The sequence below is a fragment of the Cydia fagiglandana genome, chromosome 21 (genome assembly GCF_963556715.1).
Source record: "Cydia fagiglandana chromosome 21, ilCydFagi1.1, whole genome shotgun sequence".
NCBI lineage: Eukaryota > Metazoa > Arthropoda > Insecta > Lepidoptera > Tortricidae > Cydia > Cydia fagiglandana.
Window position 1 is genome coordinate 4,360,684 of NC_085952.1, and position 22,616 is coordinate 4,383,299.

Genomic DNA, 22,616 nt, shown 5'->3' on the forward strand with positions numbered 1-22,616 from the left:
GAATGGAATGCAATGTTTGCGGAAAAAGTTGAAGTCATCGGAAACTTCTTTCATAACCCAATGAGTGTTTCACCACAACTGATACAGTGCAATCGTCTTCAGATGTGTATCTCTCCGGTGCCGTTACTTTTACTCACCTGTGACGATGATCACGAACCTATGACAAACTCACACCCCTTGGTGATAAACCACATGGAATGGAGCCATATCGAACATGTCGTGGAGTGTATTAACGCACGTATCGGATACTTGAACAAAACAAAGTCTACCTACGAGAACCGTCTCAACTTTTTCAAGAAACATTTCAAGATATATCACCCCGTCAATATTCAACAGGCACGCAATATTATAGGTAGTTTGTGCAATGTAAACGATATTGTCGACTCTGAAATCAAGTGTTATGCCGCCGATATTTTGTGTAATACCTATATTTTCCATTGAATCGGTTAAATTTTGATGAAAAATAAAAAATAACTAAACGAAACCCATCTTCTTTTATTTCACAATAGAAACTTCCAGAGAATACTTACCCGATGACGCAATATTGAGTCACTCGCAGTCGAAAGAAACACGTGTAAATTGCACAACATTGCGCAATATTGCGTCACTCTCAGTCGACTGAAACGCCGTAAGCGCCGTGAATTCCCCGGCGCTTACACGTTTAGGTCACGAGATTCACACCCCGCTTCTGTAACGATGTAAGCGCCATGAATTTCACGTCACTTACGACGTTTTGATGTTGCGATGACCGGGGGGCCGCCCCACATCACGCGACATCGGCCTTGATGGCGCACCTGGCCGGCGAGTCTCCCCTCCTCCCTACGCCCGCCGCCAGTTGTGGGTTTGGAAATGCTCCGCCATTTTGGTGCCACCCGACACCTGACACCTGCGCATGACGTCACTGCTCCGCCGGGGCAAGGCACACGTGCACATTCAAGGTCGATGTCGCGTGATGCGGCGCGTCTCCCCTCCCCCGCTCTGCCGCGCTCCGCAGCCGCACGCGCAGGGCCTGGCAGTTGCCCGCGGTCCGCCACACGGCACACCCGCAAATCATTTCCTTTCGCGTCAGTCTCAGTGTAGCCACGTAACAAGACAATTGAAAATGTTTCCGTGTGAATATTGTAATCGCAACTTTACTCAGAGAGCCAACATGCTTAAACATGTGACTTACTGTATGAAGTATTTAAAGTCGGATAAGTCAGCGAGTTTAAAACGTGAAAATACCATACCTACCAAATGTGAAAAATCAAATCAACGGTTGGTGGGGGAGAAACGCAGTCGAGTTAGCGATGAAGGGCCATCAGTACGAGCTAATGATGACGCATCACCCTCCAAAACGCAAAAATGTGATACTTGTGATATAGAGGTAAAATCATTGCATAATCATCTGAAAAGTGCAATGCATAAACACAGTCTAAAATGTAACATGTATGACGAAGACACTGAAATATTAACATCAGCGTTCAAGAGCCGGATCATCTCTTATAGACTGTTTACCAAGGAAGAATATCTCACTCCTGACGATTTCATGGACAGTGTACGCCAACGAGTTGTTAATCTCATAGAGGAGAATATATCTAGGGTTAAGAGCGCTGTTAAGGTGAATTTGCAACTTTTCGGACGATATAGTAAATGGATCAAGGTGAATGATAATGATCAGGAGGTGGAGGAGGTGAAATCTTTCAACACCAAGAATAAAGTAATTTCATTAGATGGGTGCAACGTAAATGAAATTTATCAATTGTTTATGGAGGAGATCAGAGTTAAGGCTGAAGACTTTCAAGAACGGGACAGTGGGTGGGCTATAAGTAAAGTGTTACATCTAGAAGTGAATATTAACAAATATCAACCTTTGCGAGGATCATCATACCTGCCCCTACCAAAGTGGGTGCAAGGGAGGCAAGCCTGTATTAATGTTAAGAATGTTGATGACGCATGCTTTGCGTGGGCCATTGTTAGCGCTTTATATCCAGCAGATGAAAATGTGGATCGTCCCTCGTCATATCCCCACTATAAGGAGATACTAAACCTAGAGGGGGTGTCTTTTCCCATGTCATTGTGCGGGATTAAACGGTTTGAACAGTTGAATAATATAAGTGTTAATGTTTTTGAAATTATTGATGAGTCAATAGCAGGACCGGTGTATCATACAAAAAAGCGACGCGACCGTCATATAAACATGCTCATAATAGAAGATGGTGACCAAAAACACTTTTGCTGGATTAAAAATATAAGTAGATTGATAAGTGCGCAGCTTTCAAAACATCGTCATAAGATGTGGTTTTGTGATGGATGTCTTTTACCTTTTTCCAATGAAGTAAAATTCAAGGAACATATAAAACGCGACTGTTCCCATGTAAAGACCATTTTACCGAATGATGGAGAAAATATATTAAAATTTAAAAACTTTCGCTATCAATTACGAGCACCAGTTGTCGTGTATGCAGATTTCGAGGCTATGTTAAAACCTATTATACCCACTTGCACGCCATCTCAATCTTCCTCATATACTGTAGACTATCAGTCACATGAGCCGTATAGCTTTGGTTATTATATCAAATGCTCATACGACGAATCAAAATCTAAATATGTGACATTTCGCGGCGAGGACTGTGCGAAAGAGTTTATTAAATCATTGGAGACCGAGTTAGCGCCCTTTGCGAGTAAGATTAAAACTATAATACCTATGCGTTCTCTTACACGAGAGCAGCAGGTGCAATTCCAGTCTGCAATAAACTGTCATATTTGTGGGGGAGTGTTGGGAGATGATAGGATACGGGATCACTGTCATCTCACGGGTGAGTTTAGGGGCGCTGCACATTCTAACTGCAACTTGAATTATAAAATTTGTAATGAGATTCCAATAGTGATGCATAACTTCAGTGGGTATGACTCACACTTTATAATTAAGTCCTTGAAAAAGTATGACAATGTTAATGTTATACCTCAGAATAAAGAGAAATTTATATCTCTTACTTTGAAGAGTGATGTTTTAGAGTTAGATCTTAGGTTTATAGATTCTTTTAGATTTATGGCGTCCTCGTTAGATACATTAGTGCAAAACCTTCCAAAAAATCAGTTTAACATTATCACCTCACATTTCCCTCATGATAAACTCGATTTACTAACACGCAAGGGGGTGTTCCCCTATGAGTACGTACGGGGGTGGACGCAGCTTGAGGAAACTTCACTACCTCCTCAGACCGCCTTCTATAACAGCCTCGCCAGCTCCCCCATTTCCGATGAGGATTACCAGCATGTCCAAAATGTTTGGGATGCCTTCAAAATTGGAACTCTGGGGGAGTATAGCGACCATTACCTTAAGACTGACGTCATGTTATTGGCAGAAGTTTTTGAGAACTTCCGTGACGTCTGTCTTGAGACGTATAAGCTCGACCCGGCTCACTATTATACCGCCCCTGGACTCAGCTGGGACTCTATGTTAAAGCACACTCAAATTGAGTTAGAGCTACTCACTGACATGTCAAAAATTAAATTTATTTCATCCGGAATACGAGGGGGGTTGAGTCAGTGTTGTGGGAAATTTGCAGTAGCAAATAATAAATATTTAAAAAATTATGATTCAGATAAACCCTCTAATTATATAGTTTATTTAGATGCAAATAATTTGTATGGCTGGGCTATGTCCCAGTATTTACCTGTAGGAGGTTTTCGCTGGCTATCTGAAGAGGAAACCATCAATTTCGATATGACTAAATTATGCCCCGAAAATGAAAAGGGTTACTTTTTTGAAGTAGATTTAGAGTATCCTACGAGCTTACATGATTTACACAATGACCTCCCGTTTTGCTTTGAAAATAAGGCTCCATCGATAGGGACGAGTAAAACAAATAAATTATTAGCTACACTAGAAGATAAATGTAATTATGTAATTCATTATATAAATCTGCTACAGGCTATAAGACATGGGTTGAAAGTAAAAAAAATCCACCGCATCCTTGAGTTTACTCAACGTCCATGGCTTAAATCGTACATTGATCTTAATACAGACAAAAGAATACAGTCTAGAAACAAGTTTGAGAAAGACTTTTATAAATTAATGAACAATGCAGTCTTTGGTAAAACTATGGAAAATGTTGAAAAACGACAGGATGTTAGAGTAGTAAGTGCTTGGGAGAGTGGGGGAAGACGGTTGGGTGCGCGCGCTCTAATCGGTCGTCTTAACTTTCATAGCTCATGCATAATCAATGATGATGTTTCGATAATACAAATGACTAGAAATTGTATAAAATATGATAAGCCTATATATGTAGGGTTTACAGTCTTAGAATTAAGTAAAACCCATATGTTTGATTTCCATTATAATTATATGCTACCTAAATATAGTGAAAATATACGACTATTATATACAGATACAGACTCATTCATCTATGACATTAATACAAATGATTTCTATGAGGATATCAAACCGGATGTACAAGATAAATTCGATACATCAGATTTCCAAATAGATAATATTTACGCGTTACCTAGAGTTAATAAGAATGTATTGGGAAAAATGAAGGACGAGGTTAGTGGGAGAATAATTTCAAAATTTATAGGAATAAGATCAAAGTGTTATTATGTGGAGAAAGCAGCAGCAGAGGATGTTTTAATGGGGAAAATGGGGGGTAAAGAGAAGGAAGGGGATAATGTTATTAAAAAAATCAAGGGTATAAAAAAATGTGTCATAGCTAAAACTGTTTCCGGTGAGGATTATCACAATTGTATTATGAACGCTCCACCTCAGTATAGGAACATGAATGTTATCCGTAGTAAAGGTCACCAGTTATATTCGCAAACTGTCAACAAAATTGCTCTCAAGAATTATGATGATAAGCGATTCCCAATCCCATCCAAACCGCATCAAACATTAGCCTTAGGACATAATGAAATAGATACCTATTATAGATTATTTATAGATTTATGCTAGATATAATAATCTTTCTTGATTTTACATATGTACTGTAGTTAAAGTCTATTGACGAAATAAAAATATTATGTGAGTAAAAACATTATTTTATTATGCCTCTCCTTACCCATTGGGACATGTGAAAAAAAAAAACTTATTGAGTCTTTTTGCGGTCGGTAAACTACAAACTCCATACATTTGATAAGCACAACCGACAAAACCAAACGCAAATAAAAATGCATCCGTGGTAACAATAGAATTCGCAGGCGTCCATGGGCTACGGTGACTGCTTACTGTCAGGTGGGGTCGTCTGCTTGTTTGCCACTGACGTGGTATTAAAAAAAACACCGATATATGCCTCATATTTTAAAACAAAGTTATTGAATCTTTGGGCAGTCGGCAGCGCGCTTGTATCCACCCTGGAGTTGCAGGCGTCCAAAGGCTACGGTAACAACTTACCATCAGACGGACTGTATGCTTATTTGCCACCAATGTGGTATCATAAAAGAAAAACCCCTTTGCAGTTGGTAAACTATAAACTCCATACATTTGATAAGCACAAGCGACAAAACCAAACGCAAATAAAAATGCATCCGTGGTAACAATACAATTCGCAGGCGTCCATGGGCTACGGTGACTGCTCACGTGTCGCCGAGGCGCTTACCCTCTCCCCTCACCCCGTTAGGCACCCTCCCCTCCCGGTCCCCCTCCCCTCAAGGTCACGCCCCCTCAAGGTCACGCCCCCTCAAGGTCACGCCCCCTCAAGGTCAAGGTCACTCAAGGTCAAGGTCACTCAAGGTCAAGGTCAAGGTCACTCAAGGTCAAGGTCACCCAAGGTCAAGGTCACCCAAGGTCAAGGTCACCCAAGGTCAAGGTCACTCAAGGTCAAGGTCACTCAAGGTCAAGGTCACTCCCCTCCCCCTCCCCTCCCCTCCCCCCCACCCCCGCGGGGGGACTTGAATACCTAAACTGAGGCAGCTCTCTCAAGCAGGCGTCCAAAGGCTACCGTAACAACTTACCATCAGACGGACTGTATGCTTATTTACCACCAATGTGGTATCATAAAAGAAAAACCCCTTTGCGGTTGGTAAACTATAAACTCCATACATTTGATAAGCACAAGCGATAAAACCAAACGCAAATAAAAATGCATCCGTGGTAACAATAGAATTCGCAGGCGTCCATGGGCTACGGTGACTGCTTACTGTCAGGTGGGGTCGTCTGCTTGTTTGCCACTGACGTGGTATTAAAAAAAAAAAAACGCCGATATATGCCTCATATTATAAAACAAACATGATGGGCCTTTTTGCAATTTCATAGCGGATGTTTTTGGAACTAACGTTGCGCATACATACTGTCGCCCCCAGGCAGGGCTGGTGGGGATTTTTAGAACTAACCTTGCGCATACATACTGTCGCCCCCAGGCAGGGCTGGTGGGGATTTTTAGAACTAACCTTGCGCATACATACTGTCGCCCCCAGGCAGGGCTGGTGGATATTTTTGGAACTAACGTTGCGCATACATACTGTCGCCCCCAGGCAGGGCTGGCGGGGATTTTTAGAACTAACCTTGCGCATACATACTGTCGCCCCCAGGCAGGGCTGGCGGATAATTTTGGAACTAACGTTACGCATACATACTGTCGCCCCCCAGGCAGGGCTGGCGGGGATTTTTGGAACTAACCTTGCGCATACATACTGTCGCCCCCAGGCAGGGCTGGTGGGGATTTTTGGAACTAACGTTGCGCATACACAGTGGCGCCTCTAGCGGGGAGTAGAGTGAACTAACCAGCGGCGCATACATACTGTCGCCCTCCGGCGGGGCTGGCGGATATTTTCGGAACTAACGTTGCGCATAGACAGTGGCGCCTCTAGCGGGGAGTAGAGTGAACTAACCAGCGGCGCATACATACTGTCGCCCTCCGGCGGGGCTGGCGGATATTTTCGGAACTAACGTTGCGCATAGACAGTGGCGCCTCTAGCGGGGAGTAGAGTGAACTAACCAGTGGCGCCATCTAGCGGAGACCTTTGGAACTAACGTTGCGCATAGACAGTGGCGCCATCTAGCGGGGAGTAGGGTGAACTAAATTGTCACTACCTTACGCATACATACTGTCGCCCTCTGGCGGAAAAGTTCTGATCTCGGAGCGGCATAAACACACTACTTATGTCGGCAAAATAAAATAAGACGGTCTATTGACTAAATTGAGGCCCAGGTGCGCCTCAGACCAGATGGCGCCACCTAACGGAACTTCGGAGCGGTGCGGCGACAAGTAGTGGGAAGGCATACAAACCGGTCCACTGCGCCTGCGCCGGCATTCTGTTGCGAACCTCCGACGGATCGTTGTGCCTCTTGTGAATTACCTTAGAATATTTCTAGTTAATTATTGTTGTTGTTGATTTATTGAAAGTAATTAACGTGTTACTTGTTTTGATAAATACACCGCATAATAAAAGTGTTCCCTTGTTTTACTTACTACTGCCGAAATAGTCGTCTTACACGCCCACATGTTAGATCTTGAGCAACGGCCTAGCAACGACCCTAAGCCGTCACATATTATATGAATCTGACTGAGTTCTTTATCTTCTTTAGTATAGTTCTTTATCTTTACCTTGTTTAAGCTAAACCATAGAGAAATATAGTAAGAATAGAGTGCTCACTCCATACATCAGTTTTGATACCTTAACGACTAGGTATTATTTTCACAGTCGACATCTAGCATCGAGTAGCGGAATTATCAGTACCGCTACTTGATACTAGAATACTAGTGTTGCCACTTACAAAAAAAAAATGTATTGAACAACAATTAACAGCTAATATTTAAAAGCAGAAGGATTTGAAAATAGAGTTCCGGTTAACCCGATTATAATATTAGCTGGACATTGTTGAGCATTATACTTATTCGATCGTCGGAACATCTATTGTCAAGTAGCAGTACTGATAATTCTGCTAGTCGATGCTGGATGTCGACTACGAAAATAATAGTCATTTTGGTATCTACTGAAACTGATGTAAATATAGAGTGAGCACTCTATGTATTTTTTTCTCTATGGCTAAATTATTTTTTTGTCATACCTCACATTATCATAACTATTATGCAAATTCGATATGACCGTGTGTCGGGATGCGTGACATAATTAATTCAGTGGCACGCTCAGACATACACTACCACAGGGATATGGAAATCGTTTTAAGGTACCGTCAAAGAGAATTTAGACTAGAGGAATATCCTCGAGTATACTGAAAATCGTAATTCAAGACCAAAAAAAGTAAGACAATGTTGCTACTTCTTACTAGCGCGTCTTGCATTTATGCAAAAATAAGTAAATAAAAGTACTTTTTTAAATCGTAAGAGTAAAATTACCAATAAGTAAATTATCTTAGCGTGTTTATTTATAAAAAGGAATTTACTATTTTACAAACAATGTATTGCAGTGGCAACATTGTTTTACTTTTTTTGGTCTTGAATTACGATTTTCAGTATACGCGAGGATATTCCTCTAGTCTAAATTCTCTTTGACGGTACCTTAAAACGATTTTCAGTTAAGATGCCGATACTTTTTGAAATTTAACAAATTGAACACATTATACCTATCAACTGCTATCAGTGCAAAAGTAAGGATCAAAGTCAAATGGCGTTCGAAAACTGTTGATAATTTGTGTTGAAAATGTCGAAAGTGATTATACTAAAATATCGACTAAGAGTGACATTCCATTTCCAACTGCAGCTGCAATACTGTTCATTTTACTATGGAAACGCGTCGCTGTCATTGTCAATTTCCATAGAAAATGAACATTATTGCAGCTGCAGTTGGAAATGGAATGTCACTTTAAGAGTTATCCACATCAATATAATTAATTCTAACCACATACAAGACATCCACCAGACTGAGCATAGTCGCGCTACCCCCTCTGCCACGCATACGGTAATTTTACTCCATGTTCGAGTCGAAGTGTCTTTGTGTGACGTCCGTGTCTTTGAACGGACCAATCACGGCACGGGACTTCGCTCACCTCGTCCCGCGGCATTTGGCATCATAGGTTGCATGAAAAAATTGCTCTCAACACGGTCTAGAGGATTCCTAGTCTATGATTCTAACTTATAAATCATAATAAATAATAAATGTGACTCAACCTTGACGTAGGTAAATAGGTACTAACAAGCGTTAGTCTTTTCATTATCTGTTTGCAAACCTCATTCATTTGTTAATTATTGCTATTGTAAATATCCGCAATAAAATAATAAAACACCATTCGAGTTATACTCTGTATCTTCAGGTAAGTACTTAAATAAAAGTAAACAAATAATTTGTACATTTTCGGGTAGTTATAACATTTATTGGTCAACCAACCAAATACAAAGCCAAGTAAGGGCCGATTTTTGAAATTCGAGCGCTCGATTTCGTCACTCGAAAATCGGTGGAAAACGGCGAAATGCTAATTTTTGAAATACGAGCGATCTAAATTTGGAATCTAGTGGTATTGACCACTCGATTTCAATTCTGTTAGTAGAATATAAACGCCTAGTAGTGGTGATATCATTTGACGAAATACACGAAATCGAGTGGTCGAATTTCAAAAAACCTTCATTATTTGATTATGTAATGTTTTCGTCTACCCTCAACTGGATTAAGAAGCCATTTGAGGGTAGATTGTTTTTTCTGTTTTTTAAATACCTAAAGATACAGACTATATTTAGGTAGTTTTGCTGGGCATTTTCCGCAACAGGACAACCATTGTGTCTATTTTGCGTAAAAAACGAGGTCTCGCTACGATTTTATGATTAAACTTTTGATATAAGTCAGGTTAAGTAAGTACCTATCAATTTAATTATAAGTTTAGCGCCGCGCGCCATATTTTTGTTCTTTTCCAATTTTCTGGCTTAATAAAAATGTATAGGCAATTCGAGAGATAAGTAAAAAGGGTGCAGACAAAAAGAATCGGTAAAAGTTTTTCAAAAATTTATACGATAGATTAGCGTAAACAGTAAAGGAATGCAAATGTCATAACATAATATCTGTCTGTCAAGCCATTTCTGTCACTAAAAAAATCGACAATTTTAAAAATGTAGGCGCGAAATGTTATCATCCCACTGAAATATTTCATTTTTCCACTCACGCCTGCGCTGACAAAGTTGTCGGACAGATTATAGTATTAACTTAAAAACAAAGAAAAAAAAACATACATAGAAAGTACAGTACTGTAGAGCAGAAACGTATCATTTTATGTACACTTTTTAGAACAACAATAATTCACTTTCAGAGCATAAGAAATGAAAAATTCATAAACGTCGCACTTATGTTGTGGAGGTAATTAATAATCTTTAGAAAACTATTGCTTTAAACAGCTGTTGAAACATTGTTTATATTGTATCGACATAATGTACCGTTAAGATACAGTCAAAATTCAACTTAACTCCATGAATATACGGTTGAAAATTACAATTATTAAAACAACTAGGCATTTCTTGAAGGTAAGAGCCTCCATACACGGACTGCTCGAGCAGTAACCCAGTGATCAAGATACACGGACTGCTTTTGCAGCTTGGCCGCATGATGAAATTTCACCGCGCAGCCAACCGCCCGAAGCAGTTGCAACTGCTTGAGCGGTTCGTGTATTGCGAATGACGATTTTGTATTGAAACTGCAGATCACCCAACGGCGACCGCTTGAAGCTGTAACTCCCGTGTCACGCCAAACTCCGTTAACTCGAGTTACATGAGTTACGGATAACCAGTCTAAATCGTCTTAAAAACCATTAAATATATATCTTCAAAAAGAAAATTTTGAAAATGTTCATTATTTACTGAGAAAAGCATATGACTAACTCATGTAACTTCATTTTTTTGCCGATGGCGTCAGGCACAACTCAGTTAACTTGAGTTGTATGACTGACACAACCAAAATATCAACATCGTTTCTTAAGTTACCGGAGTTAGGCATGACTGGCCGAGCGCTTGATTTATACGACAACAACATTGGTATAGTGGTATAGTAATACGTGTCACGTTTGATCACGCGTATGTCATGTAACTTGACTTACATATAATGACTTCGTGTGACCACTATAGTATGGAAGAGTTGATCATGCGAAATCATTTAATTCGAATAAAATGAAAACTATTCAATTATGTGAAAAAAAAATTACAGGGCCCAATCTGTGACTATATTTCCTACATGTAGATTAGAAAAAAATAAAAAAATTACGTGGAACCGTCAGCGATAACAGCATTTGAATCTTTAAAACTTTAAACGTAATTATCTCGAAACTCAACTTTTAAAGTTACATGAGATGCGCGTGACACGGCAGTGTTGGCACTGACTGCTCAAAGCAGTCCGTGTATGGCGGCCCTAAAGGTAAAGGTAATAAGTACTAGGTTAGTGCATGTATTCTGCACCTATATTACTAAGCGATTAAGACTGATACATTTGTATGTCATTGTTGATTTTAATTAATGTATCTTCCATCACGTTATAGTACGTCTGTCTTTCATATTAGTGGACGTATATTATAATTATTACGTTTTCTTTTACTTTTTTTTTATAAAGTGTACTTAAGTAATTGTTTGTTGCTTTTCAAAATAATTGTGAATTTTTTTAAGTCAACAATGTATATTAAATTTGAACAATACGTAAAAAAGCAATGTTTAATAGTGGCTTGTCGTGAGTATTAGTTGTAATAAATAATTTAATTATTATTATTATTTTACACGCATGAAATTCGATTTTTGGGGTCCATACCACAGAATAAATAATAGTATTAAGTACAGAAGACTCATTCTCTAACAAAACGCGTCTGTTACGATCAGCAAAGATATGGCCGCTAGGTGGCGATAGCGCCACGCGCGGCTTATGGCAAACCCCAAAATTGGGGCCGAACGGATGCACTTTTAGCTACCTGTAGCAAAGCGACGAAATCGCGGAGTGAGACACGCCTGTCCATACTAACTTTAGGATCTCACGATGCATGTAGCTAATTAGTAATTAGACCCATTTTTAGGATTCCGTACCCAAATGGTAAAAACGGGACCCTATTACTAAACCTCCGCTGTCCATTTATTCTGTCCGTCTGTCTGTCACCAGGCTGTATCTCATGAACCGTGATAGCTAGGCAGATGAAATTTTCACAGATAACATATTTCTGTTGCCGCTATAACAACAAAACAAATACTAAAGTCACTGACTTGCAATTGGCCGGTTTTTTATGCTATCGCATTTTAGGTATCACAATTCTAATATTACCTATTTAATGGCTAATAGAATATGACATTGATGTATCAAGGCGGTTTGTTTACAAAGGTCCCACCGGGAAACGCGAAAATCGAAATTTAGTTATCACTGCCTCTTTATCGCTCGAATATCCAAGAGTGATCATCAGTATGGATATATGATAGTCGTATTTGTCTACGTGACAGCGTGATAAAACGCTGTCTGTCTCTTACTCTCGCAGAGTTAAAAAGTGACAGTTGTTTTATCACGTGGATAAATGTGGACAAAGCGATCCATAATAGGCTTGCAGGCCTTGACAGATGATTTATGCAGCGTCCTAAGTGAGGAACAACGTCTCTCGTAGCTGCACCAATGCGGGATCGGCATTTGCGACCACATTTATGAAGCTTTCATAAAAACTAATGAAACGAAGTAATAATAGTTATCCCATCAAAAACATAAATGTAAAAAAGGAGAGCCAAGTTCAATACAAAAATTATGCTTGGCTGTGGGGTTCGCCGCAAAAAGAATGGAGATTTAAATGAGTGCCAAGTTCTATGCAAAATCCAAATATGTATTTATAGGAACAAAATAACATTATAAACAAGTATTAAACTCTATTTCTTTGCTTTATTGGATACCTATAACAATTGCTGTTATTTAAAAAAAATGCGAGATCTTAAAGCAGGTTAGATTTTACTTGGCCAGTTTTCATTACATCAATCATTTTATAAAGTTATTCAACATATATATTTTGTAATTCTGATAAAAACTGGCCAAGCCAAATCTAACCTACTTTAAGATCTCACATTTTTTTTAAATAACAGCAATTGTTATAGGTATCCAATAAAGCAAAGAAATAGAGTTTAATACTTGTTTATAATGTTATTTTGTTCCTATAAATACATATTTGGATTTTGCATAGAACTTGGCACTCATTTAAATCTCCATTCTTTTTGCGGCGAACCCCACAGCCAAGCATAATTTTTGTATTGAACTTGGCTCTCCTTTTTTACATTTATGTTTTTGATGGGATATCAATACTTTTTGTAAAGAAAACTAGGCAGGTATTGAGATTTAATGTTTTTTCTTGTGTTTCCGCTGCATGTTTTTTACTTCTGTTCTTTGTATTCATTATGTGGTGCCGCGCGCCGCCAACGACACACCGTTGGCCGGTTGTTTAGCGCGTATTACAGGTTTTTTGTATGGGGACCCCCCCTATTTTTTAACTTTTTTTATTTTTAGATTTTTTCCTACGCTTACACACAATAACCGAGCTGGATTCCAAATTTCATCCTTCTAGGTCATCTGGAAGTAGGTTAGGTTTAGGTACTTATATGTCAGTCACAATAAAAAATTGTTTTTTTGTATGGGGACCCCCCCTATTTTATAACTTTTTTTAATTTTTAGATTTTTTCCTACGCTTTCACACCATAACTGAGCTGGATTCCAAATTTCATCCTTCTAGGTCATCTGGAAGTAGGTTAGGTTTAGGTACTTATATGTCAGTCACAATAAAAAATGGTTTTTTTGTATGGGGACCCCCCCTATTTTATAACTTTTTTTAATTTTTAGATTTTTTCCTACGCTTTCACACAATAACTGAGCTGGATTCCAAATTTCATCCTTCTAGGTCATCTGGAAGTAGGTTAGGTTTAGGTACTATAGGTATGTCAGTCAGTCTTAAAATTTACGACTTTTTGACCTTCATATCTTTATAACCGTTTGAGCTAGCTTCATGAAATTTGGGCTTCTAGATGTCCTTATGGATATAATTAAACACACGTAGTTTTATGTGTTTACGTTAAAGATGTTTTGAGTTATAGAAGGGTCAAAAGTGGCACCAAGTGGTTCGTGTAATATTACACTTGGCGCTGGCTAGCCAGTTCCTTTGCTTGAACTTGGCTTGACACGCTGCCGCGTGTCTAGATAGGCCGCCCGTATTGAAAGCGAGGACCTACAACTATAATAATAGTTAAAAAAAAAAAGCTGGAGCAGGAAGCCATGTGATAAGGAAGTTAGATTACGAAATTTCGATTTAATAGTAGAGATGCACCGGATATCCGGTTACTATCCGGTATCCAACCATTATTTTACTACTATCCGGCCGCATACTGGATAGTAACATTGCTTGATTTCGGAGTAAACAAATTGAATTTAAGAAACGGATACCGGATATTCGGCCGATGGTCGGGCAGAATATCCGGTATCCGGCATCCGGCCAAACAACTATCCGTTGCATCTCTATTTAATAGTCTAATGTGATTCCAGTAAACCTAGGACACATATTGACCGGGTACTCCATGGGATGGTCGTCGCCAGTGTTAGTGAAACTGTTTGATGAAGAGCAGAGCCCTCTACCGGATATCATCACAACTACGGAGGCGTCATGGATTGCGTCTTCGTTTATGGCTGGATTAGTTACAGGTAAATATGAGTGTTAACGTGTTAATTAATATTTTATGTAGCATATTGTCGTGGGATTTAGATATATTTGATTAGTTTTACTATTGTATAAATGTTTTCACTATTGCGTCATTAATCATATGATACTAACAATATCGTATGGAATTTTTTAATATTCTGAAATAAAGATATTTTTTTTTTATTAAGTTTCTTTCACATTTCTGTCATACTAGTTCAATACTAGCTGTTGCCCGCGTCTCGGTTCGCGTGGATTTTTATGTTGGTTGTGGTAATTCTATGAACATTGTGCAGCATAAAAATAGCAGGTGGGTAATAACATGGACAACGTGTAGGTATTTTATTTTGTCTGTCACGAAGTCTTTCTACGAAATATTTATTTGCTCTCGAAACTCTTGACACATGTTGCAACATCCTCACAACCCCCGAAGGGACAGAATTTTCCATATTAGTTATGCCTATTAACAAAGATCTTTACTGGTTTAATTTTCAGAAACGCAGCAAAAATTATTACTTACCCATATCTCTGTGAAAAGATTAAAAGAAGAAAAGTCTCTCACACAAAAAATATTCGTTCCCGATACAAACTTTCAAACCCATGAATAACCGCTTTAGAAGTAGACTTTTCAAAAATGTTGAGATTCCTTCTCTTATTCTCCCTCTTTATTCAAATATTTGTACTTGATCCAAACTTTCAATCCCTTTTTACCTTCTTAGGGGTTAAATTTTCAAGAAAGCTGGAATACCTTTTTCTGGGTTTTTTAATATTGTTTTTCTTAATTTCAATTGTGTCCCAATCACACGACGTTTCATTTCTACTGCAATGTTTTACACTTTTTTTCCTCTTTCCAGGCATTTTTCCCCTCGGAATTGTCGCAAATTTAATTGGAAGAAAACCCTGTATAATTTTATCGTCATTACTGACGTTGACGGGACAAACCTTGTTAGCTGTGTCTCTCGATACGACATGGATATATTGTGGACAAGTGATAAAAGGCTTGGGAGCGTCTGGATTAGCTCTTTTGGACTGTTTATACATTGGAGAAATAGCGTAAGTTGGTATTATAACACTTATTGTTTATTTTAGATTTTTTTTTACAATCCATATTTGTGTTAGTCTACTTACATCTCACCTTACTCTCATCTTACTTTTCTACTTGCTAGAAATTAATTTAAAGGCACTTCTGGATGAGATCAGCTCAGGACCGGGAAAAGGGGCGTACACGAAGAGAGGCCTATAGGCTCAATTGATGATGATGAATGACCATGTAAAAGTTGTTTAATAGGTAGAGTTAGACCAAGAAAAGTCTGTAGCGATATTGACAGTCCTCGCAGTGCCAGTGTTATTTTAATCGTCAAACATCTATAAAATTATGACGTATAAATAACACTTGCACTGAGTGGGCTATCAAACTTGCTGCAGACTTTTCTTGGTCTAACTCTATATGAGTTTTATAACCTACATATTCACTCCTCATAGTGTGACCATGTGTTACATATGTAATAACACTATTTTTCCAGGTCACCAAACATCAGAGGAATATTATCCGCATCCACAAATGTTTTTCACGCATTCGGCATACTGTTAGTATATGCTATCGGCCCTTATGTCTCATACAGGGTGGTTTCCTACGTGTTCATTGTCATCAATGTTGCACATTTGGTCTGCTGTTCGTGCTTTCTACCTGAGAGCCCCGTGTTTTATGTTATTAAAGGTAATTTATATTAAACATGGTTTTCAGTTAATAAAAATATTTTGAGAACCAAATTAAGGTTGCGAGTTCAAGTAATCGAATGTTGGACCGAAAAAGTCTGCAGTGATTTTGATAGCCTACGCAGTTACAGTGTTATTTTAAACGTCAAACTTCTATGAAATTATGACGTATAAATAACACTTGCACTGCGTGGGCTATCAAAATCGCCGCAGACTTTTCATGGTCTACCTGTAATCATATTCTTTCAATTGCAGACAAGGAAGAAGCTGCCAAAAAAGTACTACATGAACTTGGGAGAAGCAAAGATATAGACACAGAATTAAAAACAATGATAGAACAGCATAAAAAAAATAACACAGACGCAAAATGTATCCAACTGTTTACAATAAAAAACAATAGGAAGGCACTGATCATAAATCTTGTGTTGATGACATTGAATCAAGGGAGTGGCATGACGTGTGTGTTATTTTATGCTACAATGATATTTGAGAGTGCGGGTGCGGGCTCATCTATAGCTCCGGAAATATCTTCTATAATATTGGGAGTGACACAGTTTGTTGGCGCGATTGTAACGCCGTTTTTCATTGATAAGTATGGGAGGAGAACGTTGCTGTTGTTGTCTTTGCCGTTGTGTTGTTTGTTTCTGGTAAGTTCTAGATTATACTCTGTATCTTTAGCTATAGTTCGTTTTTTAGCATTAAAAAGAACTTGAAAGAAGGTAAGCGATCTTGACATGTCTTTTAATTGAAAACCGCTTTTTAAAAACCAGTAACTATTACTTTTGAAAGCAGAAGAATATAAACCATCGTATTAGATTCATATTTGTTACATATTTGCCGTAACTTGTTTATAAAATGTGTTTTTCAATTAAAAGACACATCATGATTGTTTACCTTATTTCTAATGCTATAAAAACGGTACTTAAATAAAAGTAAGCAAATAATTTGTATATTTTAGGGTAGTTCTAACATTTATTGAGTAACCAACTAAATACAAAACCACCTTGATCTGTCACTGAACGACCTGACTTTAACCTACATTATTTGATGATGTAATTTTTTCATCTACCCCTAAACTGGCTTAAGAAGCCATTTGAGGGTAAATTTTGTTTACTCGTTTTTAAATACCTCAAGATACAGAGGACGGTATCGCATTCCTTGATCATACACAGGTATATTATCATGTTTACGTTGAAACACAAAATAATAAATATCTCAAACTAATAAGAAGTAAATATTTATGTACAGCTTGGCAAAAAAGAGTAGAAATTAAAAAGTGACAACACTGTAGTGTCGTCCCGTTTTCTTATATACATTGGTTTGAAAGGGACGACACTACAGTGTTGCCACTTTTTGATTTCTACTCTTTTTTGCCAAGCTGTACTTTAAAGCAACCTATAATATTATTTAAATATTTATCGTCTTGTTTCAGACCACGTTAGGAGCTTACTTTTACCTAGAAATGATCAAGTATTCCGCGATAGACTCCATTCGATGGCTGCCTCTGTTCGCTCTCATGGCGTATATATTTAGCTTCAGTTTTGGTAAGCTTTATCATCTACCTTGCGTTATCCCGGCTTTTTGCCACGGCTTATAGGAGCCTGGGGTCCGATTGGCAATTAATCCCGAAAATTGGCGTAGACACTAAGTTTTACAAAAGCGACTGCCATCTGACCTTGCGACCCAGAGGGAAAACTACACCTTGTTGGGATTAGTCCGGTTCCCTCACGATGCTTTCCTTCACCGAAAAGCGACTGGTAAATAATAAAATGATATTTCGGACATAAGGTCGGAAAAACTGGGTACAAACCAGGGTTTGAACCCGTGACCTCCAGATTGAAAGTCGCATGCTCTTACCGCTAGGCCACCAGCGCTTCTTTACGACTTCTCTGACAACATTAGGGTAACATTTGATTTCTGATCGCAGCTGCACAGCTAGTACGAATGCGTCGGTGTTATTGTCAATTTCCATAATAGCGGATGGTATGAATAAATGAATGGTAGTGTCGTTGGAAATGGACTGTCACGTTTAGACTAAGAAAAATGCACCACATTTATAGCTCATTTTGTATTTCTCAGGTATAAATTGCATACCATTCGTCGTCCTTGGCGAAACCTTCCGCCCGAACATGCGCAGTCTCGGAGCCTCTACCGCCACGACCATCGGTTGCATCGCAGGCTTCATCAGCTTGGCCAGCTTCAGCCCCATCATCAGCGCCTTCGGCAGCCATGCTGTCTTCTGGATATACGCTGGACTCTGCTGCTTTGGGTTCCTGTTCACGTTCTTCGTTGTCCCGGAGACGAGAGGCCGGAGCTTGATGGAGATCGAACGGATGCTGGGATGAATGCAGCTAAATTGAATAGGAGAAATTTTAAGGAATTTATTGAAATAAAGGTATAAGTTGAATCTAAGAACTTGTGGTCAGACGTTGTTTATTTTGCTCAAGGCAGGATAAACAGTATGAGGATTTCCTAGAAAGGTTTCTCATCTTACCCTATCTAACCATAAATACTTCATTTAGTCTAGTAATATGATTCATGTTTCTAAAGATCCTAGTAGCTCTGCGAGCTGTAGGCCTCGCGAGCATAGCTTAAAACTGAATAAATATACTTATGGGTCAAGTTAAAATGTAAATAACTTTATAAGGTTGTCACTGATATAATTTTTTTTTTACTTTATAGTCCAGCTTTACGATTATAATTTATCGATTGTAGTTACTTATTTAGATACTTAGATAATACGGTATTATCTAAGTTTCTAATTAAGTAACTACAATCGATAAATTAGGTATTATTAATACCTACTATTATTTCAGCTCAGTTCCTAGAAATGTTATAAGCACTCGACTAAAACACAGTCAAATTTTTCTCCATTTCGTTACAAATTATGAATTCTGAAGATGAGTTAAATAGAAAGAATCCTTCGCGAGTAATTATTTCAGCTCAGTCCCTAGAAATGTTACACCCTGTATTGAAGCACTGGACTAAAACACAGTCAAGTATTCCTCCACCTCATTTCAAATTATGAATTCTAAAGATGATTTAAATTAAAAAGAACCTACGAGTAATTTGCGAATGCATTAACATTTATAACACTCATGCACTCTTTGATATTAAGCCTCGCATTTTGCTAATGAAATGCATTTTGCTAATGTATTCAGTTTTTAAATAGAGGAGAGTTGTGACATCGATGATTTTTTGGAATTTATTAACTAAAAACAAGGTCGCAATAGCGCGCGTTTGTTAGTTCAAGTTAAGAGCTAACAAACGCACACTGTTGCGAGCTCGCAAACAGTCATTAGATTCCAAAAAATCGACAATGTCACAACTCTCATGTGTCAAAACTCACCTCGGTCTCCCCAAGGTACCTACTGTTAAACCTTTTTATTACCTTTTTTGTAATAAGAACATCCATGGTTTTTTGATTTGTATTTTTATATTCATATGTTTTTTATAAGTGTCATTCTTTCCAATATTCTCTTTGTGTGAACGTGTTTTCTATTTATTAAATTATTTCAATAAGTATATTCCACGGATTTTACTCCTATATTAATAGGTTATGAGTGCCCGTACTACGCTGCGAAATAAGTTTAATAAGTACGAGAAATATGGATTCTCCATCGACGTCTACACATACTCATCATATAACGTTCTCGAAGCTACACGGAAGCAAGAACTTCAATAACTGGTTATTCAGTATTCAGTGTTTGCTCACCGATCAAGGACTCTGGGAGGTCTGTACAAAAAAAGACGAATTGACAGACCCCGCAGAAAAGCAAAAAGACGCTCGTGCTCGAGCAAAGATATGCCTGTCCTGCAACGAAAACGTGTATCCGGTAATAAGGTCAGCTAAAACTGCGTATGAAACACTGCAATGCCTAAAAAAGGCTTATGCAGATAGCGGCCTGACAAGAAGACTGGCTTTGATGAGGAAGTTACTATCCAATAAATATGATGGTAACATGGAAGAATATGTGAACAAATCGTTGGCTACGCAACAGGAACTCCAAAGCATTGGCGCGTCAGTCGAGGACGAGTTTCTGGCTATCGTGATGCTCGCCGGCCTGCCAGAAGAGTTTAAGCCATTAGTGATGACCCTGGAACACGCTAACATCGCTAAGATAACATCGGAACACGTCGTGACGGCTCTACTAAAGGAAGATTCTCGTGCCGTCAGCGCTGCATCCGGCAGTACCCAGCCTGCACCTGTCAAACAAGGACCAGCAAACGTGCTGCAAGCCCGCTCGTCGAAGACGAAATCTAAATTATTTTGTAAATATTGCAAAAAGTTAGGGCATGTAGTTTCTGAGTGTAGGAAGAATAAGAACAAGAATGATTCGACGACCAAATCATTTAATACATCTGAATTCACGCTTTCATCTTGTTTCCCTCTCATTCCCCCTACAGCCACAGGTTCTCAGGACTGGTATATTGATTCTGGAGCGACTTCCCACATGAGCAACCGGAGAGATTGGTTCTCCGCCATGTCACCCCACATGATGCCCATCACCGTCGCAAACAATGACCAGATTTCAAGCCATGGAAAAGGTACTGTAAATATGTATATATCTGACAATGTAAATAGTATTAGTGACGTGTTGTACATCCCTGGCCTAGCCACTAATCTTCTATCGGTTTACAAATTAACCGATAAAGGTTACGAAGTTTTGTTTACATCAAAAGGCGCGAGTATCATTCCCGAGAATGGCTGTCAAGTGACGAAACCTGTCATTGCCACAGGCTCTATACATAAAGGTATGTTTAGACTTGATGTCAGTTCAAATAATACTCCTCACGCACTTTGCACTGGCACCAAGGAGTCCGCAATGCTTTGGCATAGACGCCTTTCTCATATAAATGCCAAAACTTTAAACATTCTCAAAAATAAGCACGTTGGCGTTGACTTTCAAAAAGGTTTTCATGAACCATGTGTTCCGTGCCTACAAGGCAAACTTTCTAAGAAACCTTTTTACAAGTCTACGAGTAGGTCAAATTGCGTATTGGAACTCATTCATTCCGACCTATGCGGTCCAATGAGTACGCAATCATTTGGCGGAGCTCTATACTTACTAACCTTTACGGATGACTTTAGTCGAAAAACCTTCGGCTATCTTTTGAAAAGAAAAGATGAGGTCTTCGGTAAGTTCGTAGAGTTTAAGCATCTAGTAGAGAACCAAACGGGGCAGAAGATCAAGGTCCTGAGATCAGACAATGGAGGCGAGTATGTCAACCATGATCTGTCTACGTTCCTGAAGGAGAACGGGATTGTCCATCAGACCACAGTTCCGTACAACCCTGAGATGAACGGGATCTCGGAACGCGCAAATCGCACGATCATTGAAAAGGCGAGATGCATGCTCCAGGACTCGCAGCTGCCGAAAGCATATTGGGGAGAAGCGGTAAACACGGCGATTTACATCAAAAATCACGTGCCAACGCAAGCCCTGAAGAACCGTATTCCGGAGGAGATTTGGTCCGGTAAAAAGGTAAACCTGTCACACCTCAAAGTCTTTGGCTGTGAAGCTCATGTTCTTGTACCAAAAGAAAAACGTACAAAGCTTGACGCCAAGACTCAGAAATGCATCTTCGTAGGCTACGCGACGGAAAGCAAAGCTTACCGTCTCGTCAATCCCCAAAACCCCCGAACGATTATAACGACCAAATCATTTAATACATCTGAATTCACGCTTTCATCTTGTTTCCCTCTCATTCCCCCTACAGCCACAGGTTCTCAGGACTGGTATATTGATTCTGGAGCGACTTCCCACATGAGCAACCGGAGAGATTGGTTCTCCGCCATGTCACCCCACATGATGCCCATCACCGTCGCAAACAATGACCAGATTTCAAGCCATGGAAAAGGTACTGTAAATATGTATATATCTGACAATGTAAATAGTATTAGTGACGTGTTGTACATCCCTGGCCTAGCCACTAATCTTCTATCGGTTTACAAATTAACCGATAAAGGTTACGAAGTTTTGTTTACATCAAAAGGCGCGAGTATCATTCCCGAGAATGGCTGTCAAGTGACGAAACCTGTCATTGCCACAGGCTCTATACATAAAGGTATGTTTAGACTTGATGTCAGTTCAAATAATACTCCTCACGCACTTTGCACTGGCACCAAGGAGTCCGCAATGCTTTGGCATAGACGCCTTTCTCATATAAATGCCAAAACTTTAAACATTCTCAAAAATAAGCACGTTGGCGTTGACTTTCAAAAAGGTTTTCATGAACCATGTGTTCCGTGCCTACAAGGCAAACTTTCTAAGAAACCTTTTTACAAGTCTACGAGTAGGTCAAATTGCGTATTGGAACTCATTCATTCCGACCTATGCGGTCCAATGAGTACGCA

At 39.1% G+C, this 22,616-nt stretch overlaps 1 protein-coding gene across 1 annotated transcript; it reads left to right on the forward strand.

Annotated features, from left to right (window-relative positions):
* The first annotated feature begins 1,426 nt into the window (after positions 1–1,426).
* Positions 1,427–18,677, forward strand: LOC134675324 (facilitated trehalose transporter Tret1-like). Its single transcript, XM_063533531.1, has 7 exons — positions 1,427–1,793; positions 14,392–14,547; positions 15,397–15,595; positions 16,066–16,259; positions 16,514–16,905; positions 17,691–17,802; positions 18,338–18,677. Exons 1-7 carry the CDS (start codon positions 1,427–1,429, stop codon positions 18,601–18,603), a joined length of 1,686 nt encoding a protein of 561 aa, XP_063389601.1. The 3' UTR covers positions 18,604–18,677.
* The last annotated feature ends 3,939 nt before the right edge of the window (positions 18,678–22,616 follow it).